Genomic DNA, 27,540 nt, shown 5'->3' with positions numbered 1-27,540 from the left:
CTTTACACAAAGGGCGGTGGGAGTGTGGAACAAGCTGCCCAGCCAACCTCTTGAAACCGATACCCTGATTTCTTTCAAGAAACAGCTGGATGAGATCCACAGATCAATCACCTGCGATCTACACGACAGTGACTGGTCTGCGACATTCCCGTGTCCTTGTCTTTGACAGCTGTTATGACGGGGCACAGACAATAAGGAAAGAAGACGTCGGGGGTCTCCTGCGAAATCTCTCTGCTTGTATAAGACTGCGCTCTGAGGGGACGATCGCGATTTTAAATCAGAGGGACTCTTTCGGAGGAAAACCGAGCCGGCGCTCGTCAGGTGAGCATCTTTCTTGATATTTCAGATTAAACATGAACCTCCATTTCACGAGCGATCGCATTCATTTTCTCTTATTTTGCCCACAGTCCCGTGTGCTCTTGAGGTCTGAAGAACAGGGCACTGGGAAACGAAACGTGTACAGGCAGAGAGGAGGGAAAATCAATCGATCCGATAATCAATCGATCCCCATGACGGATTATTCACAGACCCACAGAACACAGCCGTGCATGAACTCCCCCGTCAACTGCTCTCAATCACCAGCGCCTTACCCCCTTCCCCCGTCCTGCGTTAATTGGATCCTCCCGAGCGCCTCAGCCCTTTGAATTCCAGCGGCGTCCCGGGCCCCCGGCACGTACCACTTCCCAGGCCGGGTGCGATGCAGGGGTGGCGAGGTGAGGAGGGCAGGGAGAGGCATCGCGCGGCTTGAATGAAGGGATGAAGGAATGGGGGGGTGACTGCTGTAGATTCATAAGCCCCCGCCCCCCCCTACTCTCTCTCCACCTCCGAGGCTCAAACGCTGCTGAGCTCGTTATTAGCGGTCCGGACTCCGGCGGAGACGCACGGCTCAGCCCAGGACGGAATAGCGGGACAGCAGCCGCTGCACCTGCGAGGCGAGTTTCGCTGCCAGACCTCGGCTTCGCTTCAGGCGGGAAGAAAACGCGCTGCGTCTCGAATCGAAGAGCTCTCCGAGGCACGCATAGATCGAACAATCAGATGAACGATTCAGATTTGAATTTTGAAATGAAAATAAATAAACCGACCAATTAGCAAATAGCGTTTCGAACAATCGCGTGCTGCAGGTTCTGAATCATAAGAGAAACGCGCAGACCCCGTGCACGCAAGACAGTGGGAAGGACCTGACGCTGAAGACCGCTGTGTGTGAAGATGCTTCTGGAGGACGGGAAAGCATAAGACTGCCTCTGCGGTGAACACAGCACGGCGATCCCTCACACCCCCGATTCCTTTTGAAGATTATCAGAAAAAAATCGCACCCGCATTGAAGAAGAGCGTGTTTTCCTGCCGCCTTCCGCTTGTTACAGAGCCGAGAGCGAGCAGACGGACGGACAGACAGCGCGCCGCAGAGCAGGACAGTCACGACCGACAGCGAGCTGTTGCGCTGCTTGGGTCTCCAGTGCTGAGCTGGGGCTCGGCTGCTGTCGCGGGCTGCCCTTCCGTCTGGCCAGCCGGCGTGCCGGAGAGGAGCCGGCACCTCGCCCCGCCCTTGCGCCACGCCAGTCGCCTTCGGACCCGACACCGCGCGTCGCGCACGGCGGAAGGATACATTTTTTCAATAGAAAGCAAAGAAACGTCACATCTGTCAAACGCAGCCCCGGTCTGCCACAATGAATTACTTGCGTCGTCGACTGTCGGACAGCAATTTCATGTCCAACCTGCCGAACGGCTACATGAGCGACCTGCAGCGGCCCGACCCTCCGCAGCCCAGCCCGGCGGTGTCGCCCGGGCCGCCCGAGAGGCGCCAGTCTTCCAGCCAGTCCGCCGGCTCCGGCTTCTTCTCCTCCATCTCCAACGCCGTCAAACAGACCACGGCGGCCGCGGCGGCGACCTTCAGCGAGGCGACGGACCGAGCCACCGGACCGTCGAGGGCCAAGATCCTGCTGGTCATTGACGACCAACAGACGGACTGGTAAGGCGCTCCGTCCGCACCTGCCCGAGATCGCGCTGCAGCTGAAAGGAGCTCGGCCACGGGCAAATGTCGTTGCACGTCGCGGTATTTTGGCGTGAAAATGAAGGCATGCGTTCTGTTATAACCCAGAGCAGAGGGGATTCGGCGTGGGGGGACTCTGCGGTCCTGTAAACACGGTGCAGCCTCACCCTCGCCATGACGGGGGTGTATCTGTACCGAGAGAGGCGAGTGCTGGAGCTGGAAATGGGGAATCTCTTAGTCTCGGGGTCGTCAGGCAGGGAAAAAAACGAGCGAACGGGGGAGAAGCCCAATGCACAGTTTTCAGAGAAACTGCTTTTAGACTGAAGGTGTACCTGCGAAGTGGTGGTTACAGGGTCAGATTAAGCAGGAGTATCCTCCTGCTCCTCTGGTGCTGTGGTCTCGGTGTGTCGGTGGTCTCTCTCGGAGGCGCCAGGTAAGCAGCTGGTTCTCAGGCTCGCCTCTCTTCTGGGACGGTTTGTCCAGAGCTGTTTCCGAGCGTGCCTGATCGCACCGGGTCAGGGCCCGGGGGCCCGGCCTGAGCGGCTCTGCGTGAGTCCCGCCTGCAGGTGGCGCTGCAGTTGAAGAGCAGCTCGGTGCAGCCAAGCCCTCTTCAGCACAGGGTGCCCTGAGCCTGAGTCTGACCCCTGGCACAGGCCTGGCGGGACTGGGGTCTGCACCCGCAGAGCTCTGGAGTCCTCACACCAGCAGGGCCGGGAGGACTGCAGGCTGTGTGGCTTCGCTGGTGCGTTACTGACCTCCCAGACGCGTTCTGCGTGATTCCTGGCTGATGGTACAGTACCGCTTGCACAGAGCTCTTCAGGGGAACGTCCTGTTGGCGAGCGCAGGGCTGAGATGGAACCCACTGGTTAAAACGGATCACCTGAAGCCGGTTTGAAATGATTAGCCTTGGGTCTTGATTCATACAGTGACTGATGACTGAGGAGCGGAGGGATTTTCCTGCTGCAGTCTGTACTGATGTAACACCAGGACACCAACATGCTGTAGCAAAGAAAAGCTTATAGATAGGAGGGCTGTGGGGAAGCAGTTGAGAGTTGCACCGTGTTCTCTTTTCCATGCTGGTGCGAGTGCAACGTTAATGTTCTTCCCTGCATTTCCTCTCATTGACTTGTCTAGAAGCCACGCATGACGCAGCTCTGTTCCGGCACTGTTGGCTTGTAATCGTGCAGGTGGAGTTGGCACAGGGTCACTAGAGAGGACACACGCAGCCTGATACAATCTAGCAGGTCAGGAAGGAAGCCTGACAGTAGCGCAGGTGGCAGAAAGCAGCTCCTCTCAGGAGGAGGAGAATTAAGCCCAGCAATGGAGTGCATTGTGAGATTCACAGTTGTCTGCCCCCAGGTCAGTGGAGTTGCATTACAGAAAGAATCCAATAACTGTCTTTATTGTCGCTGGAACAGAACTGTCCCCAGAGGCACTGATAAATGAATTTACCCAAATGACACTGGCTGCTGTTAAAGAAATCCTCTGACTGTCAAAATCCATCATTTATCTGATGGCTGTACTTAGGCAGCAGCCAAAGGACGTGTCTTCAGGAATCTGGAGACGCTAGCTGAGGAGCTGACTGAGGCAGTGAGGCTGTGTGTGTTTCTCTCTGCTGCTTGGGTGACGCAGCCCCGGACACGGACTGATCTTCTTAAAATGAGAAACGCGGTGTCATTTCCTCAAGAGTCGTAAAATGAAAGTTTGTTCCAGGGCTGAGTCTAAAATAATATAGTATTGATTGAGCACTTTCGCAAATGAGTCGTGAGTCTGAGTGCAGCTGGGTGGTTTAGCGTGGTCGATCTCCAGTGAGGATCGATCACAGCTGCGCTGGTCTGTGCAAGAGCCCAGAGATCATCGGTAATCGGTAATCCCTGCAGAGCTGTGCTGGTGGAAGGGTGCCCAGGTACGTCAGGGTTAATGACACTTCTACTAGCAGATTAAGAAAATTTTGTGTTTTTTTTCCCAAGTTCCAGCAAAATTTGCACGACTGCCCATAACAACAGCAGTTCATTGCATCAGGGGCTGCACATATCTGAATTACCCAGCAGTCTCAAGGCAATCACAAGGCGCTCCCTGATCTGACGGTTCTGTCCTTCCTGCTGCAGAGAGGGCGGGGTGCGAATGCTGGGCTGAGAATTCCTGCCTGCCGGAATCAGAGCTTTAGGAAACACGGCCTGCCTGGGAGAGCTGGGTGAATCATGCCTGCTGGTATCAGGGGGTCGCGTGGCCTGAGTGCACTGCCTTCTGCATGTGTATGAGTCAGCAGTCCAGAATCCAGAACAACAGAAGAAAATGAAGGTCATAGCTCTTTTTCGTTACTGTTTCCAGCTTGGATTGTAGCATTGTAGGACAAATACTTTTTTTTTTCATTTAAAAAGCTTTTCAGCCCATCACCAAACATATTGTAAATCTTCATTGCTGGGTGTGATAGGTTTCTGTAACCCCCTGGAGTCTTTGCAAAATAGGTCAGTTATTAACTGACTCTACAGTGGGACTGAATATGAGAAATCAGTCTTCAACTAGAAGGAGTTAAAGTGGTGAAAGGCACAGCGCCTCTCGGGGGCTCGCTGTTGGAGCTGGGGTCCGCAGGCGTCCTGCAGTGATTTAGCTCACAGTCAGGGCAGCAGAATCGGCTCTGAACATGGCGATGCAGAAGCTCCCGGCGCCCTCCAGGGGGCGTTGGTCTGCACTGTGAGGTGGAACCTCTCTCAGCTAAGATGAGTCAGAAAGTTAGAGAGTCCTGTGTGCTGTAAGTTAATGGTTTGAACAGCTTCATACCTTTAGGTGTTCTAATGATGATGTATGCACCAGCGTGGCTGTATTACCTAAAGTAATTTAAACCTGGGAGCCAGAAATAACCTGATGCTCTGTTGCTCTCTGGAGAGACGGCGTGTGTCTGGACTGCAGAACGGCAGGAGGGGGCTGGGGCCGCATGGGGCCACTGTGGTGAGCACGGTTGTCTCGCGGCTCATGGTTCGAAAAGGAGCTGGTCTGTGTGGAGCTTGCATGTTCTCTGCGTGCTCACTATGTTTTCTCCAGTCGCTGCTGCTTCCTCCCCCATCCGCAGATGTGCAGAGCAGGTGTGCCTGGCTGGCTGCTGGAATGTATCCTTACCAAGGGTCCATCCTTATCAGGACCCCAAGAGAAGGGGAGCTGGGCTCCCCAGAACTTTGCTCTTCCCCAGCTGGAGCTGCTCAGCTGCCCTTCTGGCCTACAATGGGGCAGTTGGATGCCTGATCTTAATATCCTGTATTTCCAAGCCTACATTCAGCAGCAGGCAGTGCTGATTAGGGCTGTATGTGATATCTGCTGTGGCTTCAAGTGTGAAGAGTGATTTCAAGGTGGCTCTGAAGAGTCGGGGTGAGGGAGAGGCGGGGAGGAAATGCGGAGGCCAGGAGGGGGTCAAACCAGGGCCGGAAACAAAGAATTAAATTGTGACCTTTTTCCTCCAGTCTCACTCTTGGCAGTAAAATGTCTAAAGGGGGAGAGGAGCAAAGTCTGACAGGATGTTCTCAAAATGGCGGCATGATGTGTGAGGTTACTGGAGTGTTAAATTCCCAAAGACCTTTATTTTTATACAGCGCCCTTCGTGATAAGCGCTTTGACAGGCCACCTTTAATGGTGCTATATAAAATAAAGTTTATTATTATTATTATTATTAGAGTGCTGATTGAGAAGTAAAGAGCAAAGCAGCAGGGCTTGAGAATGCGATCTACTCCTGGTAATTACCAGCTACACAACAATGCAGGAGGAGTAGGATAAAGGCAACTGGGCTGCATGTAATTGGACTGATACCCAATGGCAAAGTCTCCACTCACACAGACACACACAGACACACACAGACACACACAGACACACACAGGTACAGACACACAGACAAACACAGGTACAGGTACGGACAGAGACACACACGCACCCACACACACACACGTACAGGTACAGACACACAGACACATTCTGGGCAGAGCAGCAGCTGCAGGTGGCTCCAGGAATCTGCACTTGTCCTATATTGACCATCTCGACTCCATGAAAGACACAGGAACAGGATGTTTGTCAAGTGGCAGCCGCCTCAATAAAATCAAAACACAGCTGATGGCAGCTGCCCCCGTTAAGACACTGAGTGCCTGGAATAACTGGGAGGCCAGCAGGTTTAGTGCTGTGATTAAATCAGCATGAGGCTTTTGTGACCGAAATGGAGTTTTTAGCAGCAGGAGTGTCGGCCTGCTGTCCTTCACCAGTGGCAGAAAAGCACTCCGAATTGCTGCTGCTGCTGGAGTGGCTGAATGAAATGATCCCGTGATTATGCAGACCCAGGGGAAACATAATCCGCTGTTCAGATTCATCCCAGTTCACTCCCAGCCCCATGCCACTCTTACAAAAGGAAGTACATCCAACAAGCGAGTACAATTCAGGAGGCACGCGGGTCAGAATGACTGTCTTGAACTGGTCCAAAGCCACACTCTGTGCTCTTGGGTTGCAGTAGCAGTAGCAGGCGCTTGAGTGTATGTATACATGAGTGTATTGAGGATGCCAGGGCCTCATTTCCCACATGGCTCAGTGCTGCAGCAGGACAGCTCTCAGCAGAGGAGGCGGACAGGCTGTCTCACGCTCCGTTCTGAGACGCTGTTCTATTATCCTATGAGTGCATGTTGGTTCAACATTAATATTCTGGGGAGTCCCAAGTGGCTCAACCAGTAAAGGAGCTCACCTGAGTGCAGGCTGAGCTCTGTGATCCCGGGTTTGAGGTGGGGCTGCGTTACTAGCAGACCGTGACTGGGATTCCCCACGGAATGCTCTACCGGCTGAGTGCTGCAGAGGGAGGCTGGGATGGGTCAGACAGGGCTCCGCCACACAGCGCCCCCTGTGGCTCCGGGCCTGTCAGTGCGGGACGCTCCTCTCCTCCAGTCAGAGCTGGTCCTCGCACAGCGCCCCCTGTGGTGTGAGAGGAAGGTGGGGAGTCGGGGGGATCGGCCTGCTCTTCCTCTCTCTCCTGCGGTCACAGGGTTCATAGTCATGAGCTGATATAACTTGAAAAATGCATAACTGGGGATTTATATACTAAAGATAATTGGTGATTTTAAATTTGTCTAAAAATTTAATAATCCCCCTGTCATATGTAGAACTAAGTCACCCACAGCTTACTCTTGCCTTATTCAGCAATTTAAATTCGAATGGAATGTTTCTCTGTACTCAGAGGAAGGTATTCATGACTGAAGCCAGAATGCTCTGAAGAACGCGTAGACTGTGCCTGAGCTCAGAGTGCTCTGCGGTCTGTGTGAAGATCTCATCCCTTCAGCGAGAGGTACAGTACTGCGCAGAGCTAGCACAGCCCACTGACAGAACTGAATTACACCTACTGTAAAATCAGTCCGCATCGCCTAATAACAGCTAGGTGCTGACAGCAAGCCGGTTGGATAAAAATGCTGCAAAACCTCCAAGCATCACTGAACTGAATGGAGGCAGTAACGTCCCCAGCTGGCGTCCTGCAGGAGGAGGAGGGCTGCGTGCCCAGTCCCTCCAGCTCACGCTTGTCACGCTTGGTCGGAGTTTCCAACCAGCAAGGCAGCAGGACTGAGTCGTTTGAGCCAGAGAATTTCCGTGGTCATCTACAGTAAACGGCTTTTCTCCATTCTGCCGGCGAGGAGAGGGCAGTGAGACACAGTGATCAGGAGGTGCGCTCTGTCGAAGGCAGGGATGAGTGTTTTATATTTGTATAGGAGCAGCCGGCCCTGAGCATCTGCGATCACGCTAAAATCACAGACAAGGGGTCACTGCGGAACGGACTGGGCAGAGACAGGCGCTCTCTCTGCGTGCAGCGGGGCTCGCGCCTGGCCGGGTGCAGAGTGGGGGTGTCATGGCGTGCGCGCGGTGGGAGAGCGAGATCTCACACCATCTCGGCGTCGACACTCTGCAAGCACGCCTCCTGCTCCTGGGACTGCTTTCAGCTGTTATTCTCCTCTGCTCCTGCGGTACTTCCCTCTGTCTGAATTTCACTAACACCTGCGGCTGTTAAGAGCTGTTCTGGCAGCAGTGATGGCCTCCAGAATCTTCCCTCAAGGCTGCGATTAAACCCTTTATTCCCCAGGGTCTTTCTTAACATGGATTTTGCCAAAAACATCTTTGTAAAAGAGCTGTTCTGTGAGCTTTAAATAACTAGCGCCTGGTGCTGGCTTGTACACAAGTGTCTTCACTTGATCAAAACAGCACTGATCCAAGTGCTATGCAGCCGGCATCTTTTGTCATGTTCTGCAAAGTTCGTTGCTTAAACGCCTGGTTGGGGAGTTAAATCTGCATGACACGATCACACGGTCGTTGTGGGGGACCGCGCTGTGCGACAGTGAAGCGAGTCCTTGCCTCTTGTTCTTACACCGAGGCCTCTGACAGCTCTTTAAGAAACAGTATTTTCTGGGAAGGGTGGTGAAGTGTCGAGTCTCAGAAATCGAGGAGATTTAGTATGGAAAAGGGGCACCCAGTAGACTCTCCAGATTCTAGGTTTACTTTTTAGTTTTTCATTCACTTTCAAAGGAAGCCCACATATCAGCATTTTCTCAGTATGTACCAGGCGCCTTGAACGAGTGTGATGAATTGTCATCTCTGGATTCCTTATTTCTCAGAAAGAACACAGCCTACCTGGAAGCAATAAGCGTCAAAATCCACACTTTCCATTGTCTGGAGTCACTGGGACCCTAGAGCTGGCAGAGAACAATGTTTCTGGTCTGAATCACTGCTGTTTTACAAGAAATCGCTTCGAGCTTTCTCTGTAGGTGTCCAGTAGCAGGTTTTTTTGCTTCTGAAATGGTTTTAATGCCAAACTGCTATGAGCAGGGTTGGTGAGGAATTGTTTTATTTTCAAGTCAGTTTAGTTTCTTGGATTGAGCATCACATGGGTTTGCTGCAGAGAGGTGATGCCTCATGATCTCGTCCTGGAAAGACTGCTGTGTCACACTGGGGATGGAGACTTGTTAGATCAAGACGATCCCAGCAAAAGGAACACAGAAAGCCCACAGATGAGATGAGTCCCATCTGGTTTTGCTTCTTTGTAGTCCCACAGCCTGTACTGGCTGTACTGGGAGCAAACCACCCTAGAATGGAGCTCTCCTCAAACTCGTGAAAGGGACGGTTTGCAGTGTCCATTCGAAACTCACCCACGTGTTTGTGGGAGGTGGGAGGAAACCAAGGAGTGCCCAGAGAAGACCTGAGCATGCATGAGGAGAACATGCTAACTTCACACAGACAGGCTGCCCAGTCTGGAATTGAATTCAGGACCCTGGAGCTGTGAGTCAGTAATATGTACCCCCACGCTACCATGATCCCCCAAGACAACACTGCAGAGGTCTGAAAGCAGGAAGAAGCATGCCTGGAGATGCTAACTAACCTCCCACAATTTTCCGTGCATCAGCATCTTATAGTGCCCTCCCCTCACCGTAGTGAAGTCACGATCTGGACAGAGTGCACGACGCACGGAGAGCAGGCACAGGCGGACAGCAGAGGCAGTGGACACAGGCTGTGGGTTTGAAGGTCCCGTCCTGGGACTGGAAGCTGGGAGCGAGGGGTCCATATGGCCTCTCCCCCAGTCTCGGTTTCTCCCACAGTCAGGTACTTAAACCGCCATCTGTCTCCCAATCTAGGACAGTCTCTGCTGCCGCGCGGCGCTTGGCCCTCTTGCAGGATCATCGGGCCCATCGCCTCTCGGCAGAACTTCTGAGCCGCTCCGTGTGACCCTCAGGGTCCGGCGAAAGAGAGACCAGCATGAATATGGGGGCTCTGCCTCACGCGTGCTCTGGGGGCGACGATCAGTAACAGAAGGCGTGAGCTGTGGTGGCAGTGGAGAAAGTGCTGAATGGAGCCACAGTTGGGCCCCGCCGGGCCAGGCCAGCCCACCCGCCGCTCAGAGAACCACCTGCTCCCCCCAGAGAGCAGAGACCGCCTGTCCTGCAGGGCCGCCGCTCTCTTCAGGCTTCTGTGGGGGGACGCGGCTCCGCGTGGAGGAATCCGGGCTCCTCGCGGTTTCCGCGCTGTGCGGACGGGGACAGACGCCGCTGGCGACTGCGCGAATCCGTCCCCGGAGACTCGCTCCGCAGCCGCCTGCGTGAGGAATCGCCCGGCTCGCTTCACGCACGAGCTTCTCCTGCCCCCTCGTGCCTGTGCAGAGACCGGGACAGACGACAAGCTGTTGCCCCGGGCCCGTCTGCCGCACCGCTTGCATTAATCTGCTAAATCGCTTATTAAAAAATCCGTGGTGCTGCGGGGCAGGTTCTGGGAGGATGTTCAGATGAGTGTGAGGTCTGGGCTGCCGACGTGAAGGGCAGCTTCGCCTCGCTCCAGTCCGGGAGGAAAGCAGGGGGCGAAGAAGCAAAGTCAGGTTGGCCGTCTGCTCTGCCAGAGCTCTGTTCTCGGACTCAGCAGGGATAGTCGGACCCTGGAGGGCGTGAGTACCAGTGGTCGGTATAGCTGCCTCGCAGTGCTGGGGCCTGGGTTCAGTTCTGGACCTGGGGAGCTGTCTGCGTGGGGTTTGCATGTTCTCTTCGCACGGGAGCCCTGTGATGGTCTGGGGTCCCTCCAGGGTGCAGGTGTACCCTGCCTTGTGCCCGCTGCTGACCAGGATAGACTCTGGCTGTCCCGCAACCCTGAGCTGGACGAAACGGTTAGAACATGGAGGGATGGATCTAGGAACTTTTTTGTTGAATCTCATTCCGTTTTGTGTGACGTGAAGGTCTTGCCTTGCAATTGTTTTGAACCTTCTTGCAATCAAAGCAAGGGGTCAGTGCAGAGTGACTCCAGTAGCTGTGACTCGGACTCTGCTGTATTTAAATCACTTGAGCAGTTACAGCCTGTATCATTGAAACACCCAGTCTCAGATGCATTCTAGCTGGTTACCTGCTTAACTGGAGCAGTTCAACAGCTTCTCCCAGATCGTCAGGTGCTGCTGCGTGAAAGTGACTTTGAAAACCTGCAGACTCACTGACCGTCCCTACAGGACCAGGACTGGACAGCCCTGCTGCAGACTCACTGACCATCCCTACAGGACCAGGACTGGACAGCCCTGCTGCAGACATGCTCACTGGCCCTGCAGGACCAGGACTGGACAGACCTGCTGCAGACTCACTGACCAGCCCTGCAGGACCAGGACTGGACAGCCCTGCTGCAGACATGCTCACTGGCCCTGCAGGAGCAGGACTGGACAGCCCTGCTGCAGACATGCTCACTGGCCCTGCAGGAGCAGGACTGGACAGCCCTGCTGCAGACATGCTCACTGGCCCTGCAGGACCAGGACTGGACAGCCCTGCTGCAGACATGCTCACTGGCCCTGCAGGACCAGGACTGGACAGACCTGCTGCAGACTCACTGACCAGCCCTGCAGGAGCAGGACTGGACAGCCCTGCTGCAGACATGCTCACTGGCCCTGCAGGAGCAGGACTGGACAGCCCTGCTGCAGACATGCTCACTGGCCCTGCAGGACCAGGACTGGACAGCCCTGCTGCAGACATGCTCACTGGCCCTGCAGGACCAGGACTGGACAGCCCTGCTGTACATAAGTAATATCAGTCACTCGGAAAGTGAAATGTGTTTATCTTTGCTGATCAATACCCTGCTGAGATGAAAGTGGTGAACAGAAAAATGTGATTTGTGGGTTTCAGAGATTTCAGTGGAAGACATATGGTCCATTAAGGCATATTTTATTCTGTCGCTGGGCCCGGGTAATTAATTCCATCTGTCTGCAAATCCAGAGGCGAATTTTTAATGGATGTTCATAGCCTATGATTTTTAAAATAATTCTTCAGTTATGAAGCCCGTTGTAAAAACCGGAGACTAGAAAGATTCAGTAGGTTTTCCTCAAAGGAACAGAGCACAATCCAATGAAAAATACTTTTCCCAGGCCTTTAGCCAAAGCCTGTACCACATTCAGGGCATTACAGACCAGTTTCCTGCTCCCACTGTGATCAGCTGCGCTGTGTGTAGGCTACCTTGTTCTCCTCACAAGTATGCTGTGGATTTACTGTGGATTCTTTAGGCTTCCTCATGCTGTACCAGACCCTGGGATATTAGATATTGCACGAGAGAGACCAGCTGAGACCCCAGCCTGTGGGCGGTGTGGGAGTGAGTGGTTGTAGGAGATGCACTGCAGTCTCCTCCATGTTGTCTTTTCAAAGAAGATTACAGTCAGCCTAGCGCAGAGACCGGGAAACCGGGAAACTTGCACACATACAGCTCCATAGAAAACACTTCCAATTTCAATCCGTCTGTTAGGGCCAGTTTTTCCAATGCACTTTTCCATGCTGTATTTGTGGGTCCAAGGCATTTCTAAATATTTCTACCCAGCTCATCCATTTACCCCTTTACTGGTGTCTCCGACGTGGGACACTACGCAAAAAGCAGGTCTGTCTCAGTTGTATGCCAGTTAACAGTTATTACTGCCTCTGTAGACCCAGGACACTAAAAAACATACGCTTGCTAATAAAGTTAATAGCTAAACAAACTGGCATGAATATAGATCGCCCCTGGGTGAATGTGATGACGGGTTTGAAATTTGAATTGAGTGCTGGAGATCGAAGTCATGCAGCAGCTGTATATTAAAGGGGGGGAAAGTCCAGCTGTCAGATTACTGGGCTCTCAGCTCTGGGAGATGCATCTTCAGCTACAGGAGACTTGGGCACCTCTGCACCACAGCATTGTAACCCCCCCTCCCCCCAACTCAGGACCCCGCCCTTCCGTGTGCATTGGGTCATCCCTGCTTTGGCCTCTGGTGATTCACTCATGCTGTTTCTTCATCTGGGCTCTTCGCCAGTGGCAGCCCTGCTGAGCTCAGGGATGGATCACTGCAGCGCTGGGGTGCGTGGACAGTGCTGGACAGTGCTGGACTGTAGTGGACAGTGCTGGATCATGCTAGAAAGTGCTAGAAAGTGCTGGACTGTGCTGGACTGTAGTGGACAGTGCTGGATCATTCTAGAAAGTGCTGGACTGTGGTGGACAGTGCTGGACTGTAGCGAACTGTGCTAGACTGTAGTGGACAGTGCTGGATCATGCTGGACAGTGCTGGACTGTAGTGGACAGTGCTGGATCATGCTAGAGAGTGCTGGACAGTGCTGGACACTGGTGCTGACCATGCTGCTGTCTTCAGCATTGTGTTCCTGTTCCCTATGGTCCTGTGCACTGCGGGTATCTGGTCTCTACTTACCGTCTCACCCTGTCTGTAGGTGTGAGCTGGAGGCTGTATGAGTGTGCCCTGTCTGCAAAGGAAAGAGTAAAGGTTAATTCCACGGGGAGATCGTGCTGTGGGGGAGAGGGGGATCACGCAGGGCTGGAGGGGGCTGTGGGGGAGAGGGGGACCGTGCTGTGGGGGAGAGGGGGATCGCGCAGGGCTGGAGGGGGCTGTGGGGGAGAGGGGGACCGTGCTGTGGGGGAGAGGGGGATCGCGCAGGGCTGGAGGGGGCTGTGGGGGAGAGGGGGACTGTGCTGTGGGATGAGGTCAGGCCTGCAGGGGGAGGAGACAAGGGGGAGGGGTGAGTCAGTGACTGCGGTTACAGAATGTGACTCAGTCAGTGCTGAACGCCTGTACAGTCTCTCCCCCTCCTCCCCCTCTTCCCTCTCCCTCTTTCGGGGGCTCGACGGTGGGAGCGACCGCAGGCTCTGGCTGTCTGTGACCCGACTGCTGCAATAGCTTGCTTCTCCCAGGGGCATGCTGGGGGTGTCCGCAGCTATCGATTCTCCAATAATCTGTCGTGCTGCTCAGTTAAGCTCGTACTCCGCATTCCCAGCTCATACCTGCAGCTCTTGCAGAGCATCTCTGCCCTGGATTCCAGTGGAATGGGATTTCAGGATTCCTTCCACCACGTGAAATATCCCTTGGGGCTCCGGCTTCTCGTGTGCGGGAATTTCCGAGTCATTGTGCTAGCAGCCTCCCCCCCAAAACAGAGGAGTTTGTTGTCAATTCTTGGAAATCTTTTAATTATACCCATTCCAACCACTGTCTTCGGAAGTCTGTTCCGAGTGACCGAAGGAAAGGTATTCTAACCTAAACTGAGAACTATGTCTAAGTTTGCCTTTCCTAAGCTGGACTGCGAGCTCTCATTTAGAGTTATGTTGCGAAGCATGCTGGGATGTTTGACAGAAAACGCGTTGCAGAACGACAGAATTGACAGTATCGCATTTGCATAGGCTGTCTTTAAAAAAAGGTTGTAAATTTAATTTTTCTTATGTGTTCCCCAAAATTCGGTTGAACAGCCTGTCCTTTGGCGAGTACAAGAACGCTTGAAGGTGAGCTCAGGGGAATTTTAATTGCTAAGAGGACTAAGAATCTCATTCTGCTTTTTCCTGAAAGATGCCAGAATATGAAATAAGCATGAAAATCAGTACCATCAGCACTAAGTCCTTGGTTTCCGCCTCAACTCGAGCCAGTGTGATAAAACACCAGACACAAAACAGAGCAGACACAACCCCTACAGTACAGTACCAGTACAGTGCGTGAAAGCCAGGCCTTGCGCACTGGTATACTCTGGTATTTACATTGTGGGCACAGCAGCTCTGTGGGAAACCGGTCAGCTGTGGTAGGATTTAGAAATAATAGTGGGGTTGCTTAAATTAACATGGGTTTTGTATTTCTATGATGGGCAGGTGTGTGTAACTAAACTAATGACAGCTGATTAAACTGGTTAACCAGTATTTTACTATACAATCAGCCATCAGTGTCTGGTTTTCACAGGAGACATTGGAACCTCTTTCTTCGTCAGCAGTGTTCAGGCATGGTAGCAAACAGGTTTGCGATCAAAGGGACTGAGGCTTGACGTTGTTTCTTGTGATACGACTTTTATAGAAAGGTCAGCGCGCTTGAAAGAGCCCAGATCAAAGCCCCACGGTATCTTCTCACCACACTAAGGGAGCTGGTGTCGCTGCTTCTGTGGCTTCTGCCAGAATGGGAATTTCAGCAGGGATGAGCTGATCAGTCGCTCCTCACGCTGGCCAAGTCAGACAAGGCTCTCAGCTGGAATGATTCCAGGGTACTAGATCATCTCCCATTGCATTTGTCTTGGACAAGCTTAGTCTAGCTGTTGATTTCTCTGGTCGCTACAGAATCTACAGCCTAGGAGAACTGTTTTAATGAAGCTTATCTTCATTATATATGTGTTTTTAAATTTAAAACCCGTTCCACTTTGCTGCTCCTTCATCTCTTGTTATTTTCGTTCCACTGATGACTCTGGCTTTGTGTTTCTGAATCCTTTGTGTCTTCATTTTCGCTGCTAACAAGCTGCCCAGTTGCACAAGACCTCTGAAAAGACTGCTGGTCAGGAAGTAAGCTGAGGAAGCAAATTAGTGTTACACAACCCTGGTCCAACCCTGGTGGGAATCGGAGATATTTATATGATACCAGTATCTTCAATGAGCACACAAAGGTCAAGGGGATCCTCATCCAGTCACAGGTACGATGGAGTCTTTGTGCTCAGGGTCCCAGTGAAAATGAGAAGGACCAGCAGCCTTTCAGGACCAGGGGCGGACTCTGCTGGCCTAGAGGAAGCTGAGGACGGCCTCCTAAACTGGGTCACGTGCTAGAAAGCTTGAGCTGCTGCAGAAATTTGCGTTGAACTTGAAAGCCAAAAAGCGTTGTGGGCAGGAGGTGAGGCGAAGCCATGAGTGTCTCGTGTTTGTGAAAACCTAAAAATGTCCTGGGAAATTCCCCGTCTGTGATTATGGGCCTGATTAACCTCAGACACGCACAGCCGGACAGGAAGCAGATAAACGAAGCCGCTAAAGACATGATTACAATCTGTAATAGCGGCGGGATTTCTGCTCCATTCCCAAAGCCCGGTGACCGCCAGCGGAGCTGTGGGGATTTCCTCCTGCCTCGGGGGCACGGTGGTCCTGATTGAGCCCCCCTAGCCATCAGCCACCCGCTCCGTCGCCCCCTCTGCAGGAGCTGGCCTGCGGCCACGCACTCAGGGCAGGGAGTATTCAGGGAGCTTGCTTCCCTCGCGGGAGGGGAGACTGCCGGGCGAGCATGCTAAGAGCTCCATGTTTCATCCGCTCTTCTCTGAAGCTGACATTGAAAAACTGGTCCTTCGACAGAGCGGAGCGGGGCCGACTAGCCTGTCTAATTTCCCCCCCTTGCAGAGGTCCCTGCGGCAGGATCTGTAATTACCGGGGTCACAGTGGATTGGAGCTCTGTGTGCCAGGAGCTCTGCAGGTGCTTGCGTTCGGCTCCCTGTGAGCAGCTGGAAGTGAGTGACTAGGGCAGAAGTGAAGCATTGATTTTCCTATCCGGAGTTGTGAGGTTATTCCAATTATGCAAAGTAGGGTATATTGCTACGTTAATTGGAAGGGGTTTTGCCTGTGAATAGGAAAACTAAATAAAACCAGCAAACATGATTATGGGAAGAATTCCTCTCTCACGAGGTGAGGCACCCTCCCACAGAGCACTGATGAACTAATACAGATCCTCACAGCAGCACTTCAGTGTTCATCACTCATCCTCACATCCACAGTTTCATCCTACTCACCTGTCCTGCACTCATTACTGCAACTAAACTGCATTCCATCGTGACTGATCCATCATGGGCAAGAGATGGCCGAGCACTAGGGATTAAAATAGTTTATAGAGCTGAAAGAGGTGAGTGCCTCTCGGCGCGCACAAGCAGAGGAGACTCGTGTGGAGTGTTACAGCCTTACAGCGATGCAGAATGAGGAATGAGTCTCTTCCCAGTGGCGATCGGAAAAGTTTGTGTCTTTGGCTTTGTGTCATTGTGAATCAGGCCTGTGCAGAACCTGCCACTCTCCTGCCACGCCCCTCTCATGACACGCCCCCCTGTTAGCACACCTCCATCACGCCACACCCCCAATCCCGACACGCCCGCTTCTGACATACTCTCTCTCCCTACCACGCCCCCTCTGGACCTGGGCAGTAATTTTGCCATCCTGTTTCTCCCATTCTCCAGCGGTGTACCCCAGTAAAGCACTGTACGCTGAGGAATGGTATGCACTGAAACCACACTGTTGTACAGCTGTAGACTGGGAAATGGGAAGCCCAGTTTTGCTTCTTCTTTCTCCCCTGCTTACACCCTACTAAGGAAGTACCATGCAAAGTACACCAAGATATAAGACCGGTTATAAGACCAGACCTCCCTGAGGCCCCCCTGTTACAGTCTGTTTCTGTCCTGCCTCTCTGCCCCGGAAATCTCAGCAGCTGTTCTGAACTGCAGCTCCACAGCGTGCTGAACTCTGCACACCTTTGTCACAATGTCACCTGTCAGCTCAGCTTTGGAAATCCCTGTGGCCTCTCATGTTGCTAATCTTGAGATTTAAACCGGGTAATCTGTCTCTTGGAGTGTAAAAAATCCTGTTTGTTGAATAGGCTAAGTGCTGGTGTAAATCACAAAGAGGAATCTTTGGCCACAGTGGCAGTCTGATCCCACAGCTCTTGACTGGGGAATTAGAGGTGCCTGCTCTCACAGTGAGTCAGAGAGAGGGGCTCGTGTTTGCCTTGGTCCTGGTCCACAGCCTGCAGGCATCTAAAAAGCAGATAATGTGATAGTGGAGATTTCTGAAGAGAAATCAGTTTCTCAGGGTAAGGTAATGAAATGAACCAGCTTTCAGCATCCAAACACACTGCAGCCCAGCACTGACACTGAGACACTGAACACTGCAGCCCAGCACTGACACTGAGACACTGAACACTGCAGCCCAGCACTGACACTGAGACACTGATCTCTGCAGCCCGACACTGATCTCTGCAGCCCAGCACTGACACTGAGACACTGAACACTGCAGCCCAGCACTGACACTGAGACACTGATCTCTGCAGCCCAGCACTGACACTAAGACACTGAACACTGCAGCCCAGCACTGACACTGAGACACTGAACACTGCAGCCCAGCACTGACACTGAGACACTGAACACTGCTGCCCAGCACTGACACTGAGACACTGAACACTGCTGCCCAGCACTGACACTGAGACACTGACTTGCAGCCCAGCACTGACACTGAGACACTGAACACTGCAGCCCAGCACTGACACTGAGACACTGAACACTGCTGCCCAGCACTGACACTGAGACACTGACTTGCAGCCCAGCACTGACACTGAGACACTGAACACTGCTGCCCAGCACTGACACTGAGACACTGAACACTGCTGCCCAGCACTGACACTGAGACACTGACTTGCAGCCCAGCACTGACACTGAGACACTGAACACTGCTGCCCAGCACTGACACTGAGACACTGAACACTGCTGCCCAGCACTGACACTGAGACACTGACTTGCAGCCCAGCACTGACACTGAGACACTGAACACTGCAGCCCAGCACTGACAGTGAGACACTGAACACACTGCAGCCCAGAACTGACAGTGAGACACTGAACACACTGCAGCCCAGCACTCTGACACTGAGACACTGAACTCTGCAGCCCAGCACTGACACTGAGACACTGAACACACTGCAGCCCAGTGTCCCACTGTCAGGAGATGATTCTCCCACTGTAATCCCTGCTTGTCTGTCTTGCTGCCTGAGCTGCATCCATATGCTAAATCAGGCTGTGATTTACTTCCGTTAAATCCAGGAAATTTGCTCCGTAGAATCAGGGTGAGTCATAGTGTCAGTAACATCTGCCCAGGATGCAGTTAAGTTTTGGATGTAGAAATACAATGAGTCCCTGAGGACCACAGTCCTACTGATCCCTTCTGCCATGTCCTGATCCACTTGGTTAAGCTGGGTCTGCAGCTAGTGATGTCTGGATTGATAGTTTAGAGTGGCATGGCCTTGACTGGAACGGACTGCACTGGACTGGACTGCACTGGATTCTGCTGGGTAGGATGGGACTGCACTGTACTGGACTAGAGAGGACTGGATTGTGCAGGACTGGACTGGACTGGATTGGACTGCACTGGACTAGGAAGAGGAGCCATTAGGAGAAAACTCTTTTTACAGCATCACTCCTATGTGTGTTTTCTGCCCTGGGAGGCCAGTGCGGAGACTACGACGGTGTTTCTGCCCAGTATGACTATGATGTGCTGGCGTTTGTCTCAGGCTGCAGTCTCTGTGCCCATCACAGCGGGCGTTTATGAAATTGTCTGCTCTAGATGGGTTCTCCTGATTGCGTGTCTCCGTGACCAGACTGGACTGAGAGAAAGGGACTGCTGTGGAGGAGGATCAGAAAGTTACGGTCCAGTCGATAGAGTGAGATGGGCTGATGGGTCCTTGTCTCATTTTTTATCTTTCCAGTCCACCTTTCCATTTGTTTCCCACACCAGTCCATTGCTCTCGTGTTTCTTCTCTGACACTTCTTGCGGATTCAGAGCCTTCTGGGGTGACCCATCTCTGTCTCCTTCTGCGATGTCACAGAGCGGAGGAGAAGTGTGGCTGTTGGAGGCAGAAATGGCCTCTTTTCCCTGTCGTGTCCTAGATTATCTATGTCGTGCCCTCTCAAGCCCCGGGCTGATCCGTGTGGCGGTCCTGTCCGCTCGGCTGTGGTTCCCGTCTTGCAAGGAGGCGGGTGAAGAGCTGCCGGTGCTGTTGGCACCAGGATCCGCAGCCTGAAGCCCGGCCACATCCGTTCGGGAAGAGAGAAGAGGGTGGCAGTGGTGCGGCCCAGACCCTTCCAGTGCGGAGCTGTGGAAACAGTCTTTGATCCACATGTGTACAATAGCAGACGTTGCTTTTATGCACGAAACCTCGCCAGCCTGAGTAAGTGGCTTTTAGCGCATTTCCCTGGAACATTGTGGCCTACAAACTGGGTAAATAAACTGCTTAATGCGTTCGTCTGCATTAATGGGAGCTGAAGAAGTAAACAGATTGCTAATACGTTCTTTTGCATTGGTGCTGTCAGACGTTTTAAACCGACTCCGGGATCCACCAGCCTCTGCTGTGGTCTATCCCAGTGACAGGGGTGGTGAGGGGGTCACGTGCCGCACTTCCTGAATGGGATCCAGGATGATGTTAAACTCTGATCCTCCCACCAGGAGCGAGTCCTAATAGCCTGATGTGGGGGAGGATTTCCTTCTGCCAAACAGATGGTGTTGAAGGACTCGCGGGACTCAGAGCTGGCACCTGGGCGGAAGTCAGGGTGCAGACTGAGGAGCTGCTCAGAGTGGGGCAGCCGAGTGAGTATGAGTATAAGGGCATGAGACCGAGGTCTCGGATCAGTACCTCGGTGCCGCTGATGGCGAAGGACTCGTGACGCTGTGCAGAGGAGTTCGGACTGTTTCCAGGAAAGCGCCAAGCTGGCGCAGGCAGTCCGAGAGCTGGGCTCCGATCCTCCCTGCCGGGCGAAGCAGCAGAGGGCAGAGTCTGTGGTCACGCTGCCCGGCCAGCTGAGGCACTTCGAGGAGGATTCTGGGATTGGAGATGTTCTGAGCTGCCTTGATTGTTGAAATCAGATGACTTTAAGAAAAGAGGATGAGAGGAACAGCATGCATATGGATATAAGTGACCCTCTGCTGAGACAGTTGTCTTATTCTTTCTGCTCCAGCTGAGGTCGAGAGCTGAGTGTGACACAGGCGCACAGGGCCCGTGTTAAGCTCTCCCGCCGTGCGAAGGATATCAAACTGAACCAGAGAGAGCCCTCCTGTCAGAGCTCAAACCGAGAGGAGAAAACACCCAGGTCTTCTGGGGAAGAAGCATCACTTTGTGACTGCTTACAGAAAGTGTACAGTGCAGCTGATACATAATTTATTTTTCCTAGCAGCTCTGAGCTCTAGCCCTGCTCCTCTGAAGGCTGTCGGAACTTCAGCCATGTTAACGGAAGGAAAGTACAGTTTACACTGCAGGTTTACCATGTAGCAGAGTGAATCTTTCCTTAAAAAGACTAATAGGAGTTTAAGTCACTGTTTATGAAATTAGTACACCCAGTTGCACCTCAATATCATGTTTAAATGTGCTTTACTATAAATTCAAAACCCTGTTGTAAAGTGGACGGGGTGATATTAACGTTCCTGGTTTGCCCACGGTGCTGCAGATGTTGCTGACAGTTTGACAGCCTGTCTGGGTCACAGCCTCGGTTTTCTCTCCTCCTGAGTGGGGAGCCCACTCTCTTTCCCAAGAACAGGCACAGAAAAATAGCTGAACACACACCAGCAGCAGGGCCAGAAAGTGCAGGGCATGTTTCATACTGGGCAAATTCCACAGCTATAGTGGGAGATTGCCCTGCGGTCCTCTGGAAGTCTGGGAATCCTGATCGCTGTCTGGATTGGGGTCGTGCTGCTGCCCCACTGTCTGTGTCTGAGGGCTCTGTGATGGCTGTCCTTATCCAGGTGCTCCTTCACAGACATGAGAGCAGCGGTCTGGGGACGTGCTCTGATACAACTGGCATCTATTCCTGCCCTTGTAAACAGAAGCTTTCAATTAAATAATTTACATTTTTATATTTCTTCAGTTTATTTTAAAAGCCTTTCAGCTTCTCAGAGGGTAGTTGGTTACAGAAAAGTCCCTTTAACGTCTTTATAATGGTGTATAAGATCTTGAATTTTTGCTTGGGTTATCATGGATTCTAACACGAGCTAGGGAATTTTATATTATTGCCATCTGTACTAGTGAACAGAAATGACAGATCTTTTACTAGGCTGTGCTGCTCTTCAAATCTTTTTCTCTCAGTGCCTGCTCTGAGACACTGCAGCGGTAATGTAACAAGAAATGTCTTGCTGAATTAAAAAAGACTGGAAATTGCATGGAAATGTCAGCACTGGTAGCTGATCACTGGCACTGTGTGCCTTTTACAGTAAAGCAGTAGTAATGCAGAGGCAGTTTTTCTATTTTTTCATTTGATCTCCCAGAATTGTGCTCCGCCCCTCCATCACTACAGCCCGTGTGTTGCCATGGACATGGTTGCTGGGCAGCAAGCCTCCTCTCTGATTCCCTGAAGTGCCTGAGGAAATCACTGCAGAGATTTAAGGTGGAATTAAGGGCCCTCCACCAGCTTGCCCTTAAGGTGGAAGTGATAAATGCAAAATAAGAGAAGCAGGTTCTATTTGATTTTGTGGAGTGAGATGTTAGATGGGGTGCTGATCAGAGAACACTGGGTTTTGCCAATGATTTGCAGTTGCAGTTGTGCTGTATTTCTGTAAAGAGTGAGAAGGAGAGATCTTTGATAAGGAATGGCAAATTGGCTTCATGACACCAGCTGATTGAAAGAGCCTTGTGTTTGAGCTGCTGGTGAAAACCAGACCCAGAGAATTAAGCCACTCGTAGATTAATGTCACTGTGAGTTGCTGTTCAAACACCTTATCATTGTCTCTCAGGGTGAAATAACACAGCCAAGCTTCACACACTGTGTTAAGACAGAGCCTGGTGAAGCAGGAGGAAGCTGACAATGTCGCGCAGTGCTTCAGTGGGAAGCTCTTATCTGCACGGTGCCAGACTGTGGTTTGCTGTTGCTCGGTTGAAGTCATTTTGGCTCACTGCAGTGTTTCTGGTTCACTGATGTTGTAGGACTGTACAGCTGTGGATTCACTACCACAGCTGTACAGTCCTGGTGCTGGAAGTGTGTTTCAGTGGAAAAGGCATTCTGAGCTTCAGTAAGGTTTGTCCTTACAGTGTTACACTGTTATAATATTGTTCAAGTAGTTCAAGTAGGAACTGAAGAAGAAGGCTCCACTGCCGAAACTTTGTTCCTTTTCTTCTCTTTTCAGCAGGGAATAAACCTTTACTTGTTCCTGTTATCATATAGACTCGTATTGGTGTAGACCTCCTGGGTGGAAATGTATATAATTCTGAAGCAAGAGTCTGGAGCTGCTGTCTCAATACCCATCAACTGGAGCTTCACAAAAGCAGGTCTAAATAATTATTGACGATAAGAAATGCCACGTCGCTTTCGGTCTCCTCTCCAATGGGAGCATGGAGGTCACAGTGTGCACACGATCAGCGAGCCACACGCTCAGCTCCTCGTGCTCTTAGTGAAGGTGATCTTGACGTCCGCACTCCCCTCACACCAGGACTGTCTTGATGCTGTGGCTGCAGGGCCCCGATTTGTCTTTCTAACGTAAGTGCTGCAGAGCACCTGAAGCACCGTGGAATGTGAGAGAGATGGTCTCACTCCTGTGGGCGATGCTTTGCCTCAGTGTGGGGCTGTCTCAGACCTCGTCTGTGACTCGGGGGTCGCGACCCCGTTGTCCTCCCAGCACCAGCGTGGTGACAGACTGGTCCTTCACCGTGACCACACTGTGAGTCCTCAATAGTCAGTCACTCACTCTCTTGTGAAAATCCACATAAAGAGCTTTTCCTGCTGCTTTTAATTACGGCAGCTGCTGTGTCAGACTCTTGATGAGAGTAGCTGCCCTTCGCTGACCTCTGATCGATAAACTCGCCTCCCTGAGGAGCTGCAGGTTTTCGTTCCAGCTCTGCTTCCAAGAGCCCGAATCGGCTCATTGTGGGCTCTTTCAGGAAGTGACAGGGTGAGATCCAGGCACCCATTAACTACTAGAATGGTTCCTCTCATCTGTAAACATTCTCATTTTCTAACGATTCTGAACTTACAAAGATTTTTAAAAAATACAACAGCTCCTGTTGCTAAAATGTTTGGATTGAACTATGCCTCATTTTTCCTGATGCTAGAAACTGTGTTTTAAAAAAACAACGCAGGAGCTAAATGCGTAGGGGCTAACTTGTCTTTTTAAAATGTTAGCATTTCCACGAGGACTGTGTGAGGTTGAGAGTTTGCGCTGTGCCAGTGTGGAGCGATGTGCGAGCGGCAGTGCTGCTCCTCAAGGCCAGGGGAGTGAGAGCTGAGGCCTGAATCACATCACCCCACCTCTCGGTAAACAGTGAGCCCTGGCGGACACGCAGCTCGGCGTTGCTGTTCTCTGATCTTCAAAACCGAGAACGGGAGGCACCTCTTTAGCCAAAGAGGTGTGGGAGTGTGGACCAAGCGGCCCATCCGTGCTGTTGAAGCGGATTACCTGGCTTCTTCCGAGAAACAGCTGGACAAGATCCCGGGATCTGTGAGGTACCAACTCCAAACGGCTCCTCTCCTCTAACTGTTCTTATGAACCGGAGGGTGGGATCTACACAGCACAAAGTACAAAGGAGACCAGAAGAGAACAATTAGTGGAGAAAAGGAGGGGAGAGATAAGAGCTGGTTCTGTATCGTGTGTTTTCACCGTCCTGACCTCCCTGCGGAGCCTGTCAGACTAGGATGAAATGAGCCCCATTTTCTCTCCATCAGTCCTTAATATTACATGCGTCTGTTTTCTTCTCTGGCCGTCAGGTTCTGATGCAGATTAGGAAAACGCTGCTCTGTCTCTATCTCCGCCTCCCAGGCTCCCTGGCATGAGCTCAGCAGCTCGTCTCTGTCTCAGGCTGATCGCAGTGTAAAATATGTCATCCTGCCCCCCCCCGACCCCTCCTCCCTCGCTCTGCAGCGCCCTGTGCAGAATTCTCACTCGAAGTTGTGCTTCCTTTGATGAACAGCACCACATTACTTTTTAATGGCTGTGGGTCTCTCCTCATGCTTGATTAATCAGGCGCAATCCGTTCTGAGTGTGTGTCACCGGGGAAGCCTGTTTGATTATAAGGGCCGTCGGAAAAGACAAATGCCTCCCGAATTATTCACATTGCGCACTGAGGCATGCAGAGAACATTCCCCCGGGATTCCAGGAGCTCCTCTGTAGCTCTCCTGCACTCGGATCCCTCCTCCTTGACTGAAACACGTCTTGGGCACTGCCTGACCCTAAACCTAACGATTACCCTGACTCTCATGCTAACACTAACCCTGAAGCCTAACGCTAACACTTACCATAAATACTCTAACACTGTCATGGCTGCTGCGCTGGGCGGGAGGGCCCAAGCAGAGCAGCAGGACCGGGACAGGCCCGTCTGCAGGGGGGAGCCGAACCGAGCCTGATGGCCGAGACCTGAGCGATCTGCAAGCAGGGGTCCGGTGCTCACATTAGACACGCAGCCCGACAGCACACAGAGCTGCACTGCCAACTGAAACAGGGCTGGGGGTGTCCTACACCTTACAGCCATCTGTGACACATCCGCTCGTTTCTATTTTTGGGGTGCTCAGAGCTTGCCAGCCGCATCACCTAATTCATCTATTTTTTCCCCTCCTTCCGTAATAACATTCGTAGCGCGTGATCAGAGAGCGCCGTGTCCGCAGGGCGGTGTTGAGAGGTGTTGTAGCGCTTTTCCTGCCCCCCCCAGCAGTGGCAGAGCGCACAGATGTCGGGGTGTTTGCAGACTGTGCCCCGACTTCAGCAGGTTGTGGATGAAATCCCAGGGACTGAGGTGCAGCAGGGGAGGTGCAGGGAGACCCCTTCTCTGGCTGGTCTGCACCTCCCCGGGGGTGTGACGGCAGCCCAGGCTCTGTGCTTGCAGCCCCGCGGTCGGAGTCTCCTGGGAGATGGGGGCTCGATAGCGCCTGGGTTTATTTGCTTTCCTCGGTTCTTCTGTTGAACACACCTGGGATGCTCCAAGGAGTGTTTTTCCCACCTCGGATTAAAAGGAGGATTGGCTCTGAACACGCTGGCTGAGGGGAGAGCTGGTATACAGGAGAGCAGCGATCCCTGCCTGAGTTCAGACTCAGAGTTCAAGTGTGCAGCTCTGCTAGGGACAGCCAGGCCGCAGGGCTTCTGCGTGAATGCGAGCGTGGAGGACACGTGCTTCCTCCAGCTGTAAAAGTGTAGCTCCTGACAAGGGCACTGACCCCCAGAATAAACGTCTGGTACAGCTCTGCTGTAGTCTTGTGTAGCACTGTGCTGCATTCGTGTCTTTTAAAGGACAGCTTTCTCTCCCTGGCTCTCACACACTGCTGCTGTTGTAAGGTGGGTTTCAGGCAGGCCTGGTGCTCTCCATAAGAAATCCTCTTACTCCGATGAGGGAGTGTCGTCCTAATGAGCCTCTGCCCCCTGTGGTCAGCAGGGACCTTGTGCAGGTGCAGCTCCTCTGCGCCCCCCAGTCTCTGGCTCGTTCAGACAGGTTTACCTCCACCTGCAGGCAGACATCCCCCCAGGCCCGAGACCGCAGAACAGGAGGCAGAGCTGGAGACAAATCTAAATCAGATGTATAGATTAATGTCCTGTTCCTGCAGGGATCTGTTTGTGAAACAGAAACCTCTTGCTCATGTGCGGAGGCCAGACAGCAGCAGCGTGTCCACTGCAGCACTGGTAGGCAGCGCCTGTGAGCAGAGGAGGCAGTGTGGAGGGCTGGTCAGGGCTTTGAGCTCCTAGTGGGAAAGCTGTGGGCTGTTGTACCGCTGCGCCAGGTACTTCACTCCAGCAGCTCTATAAATGGGTACAAATTTAAGTCCTTTGCACCAGCCAAATGATTTAATTATATTACGCCATGCTGTACAGCTGCTCAGAAACTGCGAAGTCACGTGTTGTGCTGCAGTGGTTAGCATTGCTGCCTCGCAGTGCTGGGAACCTGGGTTCAATTCTTGTGGTGCTGTCTGTGTGGAGTATGCATGTTCTCTCCGTGTTCGCTCGGGTTTACTCCAGGTGCTCTGTCTGGTCTGGCCTGCCCTGTGATTGACCGGCATCCTGTCCAGGCTGTACCCTGCCCTGTGCCCATTGCTTGCTGAGATAGGCTCCAGCTCCCCAGCAGCCCTGAGTGGGGTACAGTAGTAAGAAAGCAGGTGAACAGCTGAACTATGCTCGTTATTTTGGATTATTTATAGATTTGATTTGTTTTTGTGGGCTGTGTCTTTAGACTTTGTGTGTCTTTCACTTGCTTGAGGTCTGTGCTCGTGAGCTAGCCCTTCGCTCACTGCGGGAGCTGTCTCCAGAGGCAGGGGCTCAGGAAGGATCCCGGATCGAAGGACACAAACGAGCCCCGAACTCCGAGCCCGCTCTCGCTGCTGTCGGGAGCCAGGCAGAGCAGCGCACTGAAGCTGCAGCCGGTGGCAGTGGCGATGCCTGTGATTAATTGCTCTATTAGGGATCATTTATCTGGGAGCACTGTGGCGACCAGCACCACCTCTGATCAGACTGCCTGTCTGGAAGGAGCTTGGAGGCTTGGGCTAGACGGGCAGGGAGGTTACTGCAGGATTTAACTCGTGTTCCAGCTCAGACCTAAAGTGTGGTGAAGGACAATAAAGCCCTAGAGGATGGAGTCTGGAGCAGCATGGTGGCGCAGTGGTCAGCATTGCTGCCTTGTAGTGCCGGGACCCTGCGTTCAGGTCCAGACCTCGTGTGCTGTCGGTGTGGAGTTTGTATGTTCTCCCTGTGTTTGTGTACATTGTGTAGGTTTCCTCAGGGTGCTCTGGTTTTCTCCCACAGTCTAAAGACATGCTGGCTGGTTAGTTGGTGTGAATGCGCGTGTGTCTGTGTGCCCTGTGATGGATTGGTGCCCTGGCCAGGGTGAACCCTGCCTTACACCAGGATAGGGCGCAGCTCCCCTGCAGCTCTGAATTGGATAAAGAGGATAGAAAGGGGGTGGGAGGGTGGAATATGACTGTGCTGCATTCAAAAGCTTCCTTCTGGGCTCAGAACCTGAATGCTTCTGTGTGCTACAGGATGTTTTTAAGCATGCAGGGAGTCTACAGGTTTCAATAACTGACAGAGCATTTTTAGTCTCTGCTAGTAGTGAAAGTTAGCAGTTACAGCGAGCACGAATTTCTGATGCT

The 27,540-nt window shown here is 52.4% G+C and overlaps 1 protein-coding gene across 2 annotated transcripts in view; it reads left to right on the top strand.

The window, feature by feature from the left end:
• Positions 1–1,566: 1,566 nt before the first annotated feature.
• Positions 1,567–27,540, top strand: part of syn1 (synapsin I) — a 67,947-nt gene continuing 41,973 nt past the window's right edge. For both annotated transcript variants that reach the window (XM_088908055.1, XM_088908047.1), the window contains exon 1: positions 1,567–1,966. In XM_088908055.1, coding sequence (XP_088764181.1) covers positions 1,665–1,966 — 302 coding nt within the window. In that variant the 5' untranslated portion in view covers positions 1,567–1,664. The remainder of the gene's footprint in view (positions 1,967–27,540) is intronic.

The sequence above is a fragment of the Atractosteus spatula genome, chromosome 2 (assembly GCF_055471065.1).
Source record: "Atractosteus spatula isolate fAtrSpa1 chromosome 2, fAtrSpa1.hap1, whole genome shotgun sequence".
In the NCBI taxonomy this organism is placed as follows: Eukaryota; Metazoa; Chordata; class Actinopteri; order Semionotiformes; family Lepisosteidae; genus Atractosteus; species Atractosteus spatula.
This window is presented reverse-complemented; position numbering and strand designations above follow the sequence as displayed.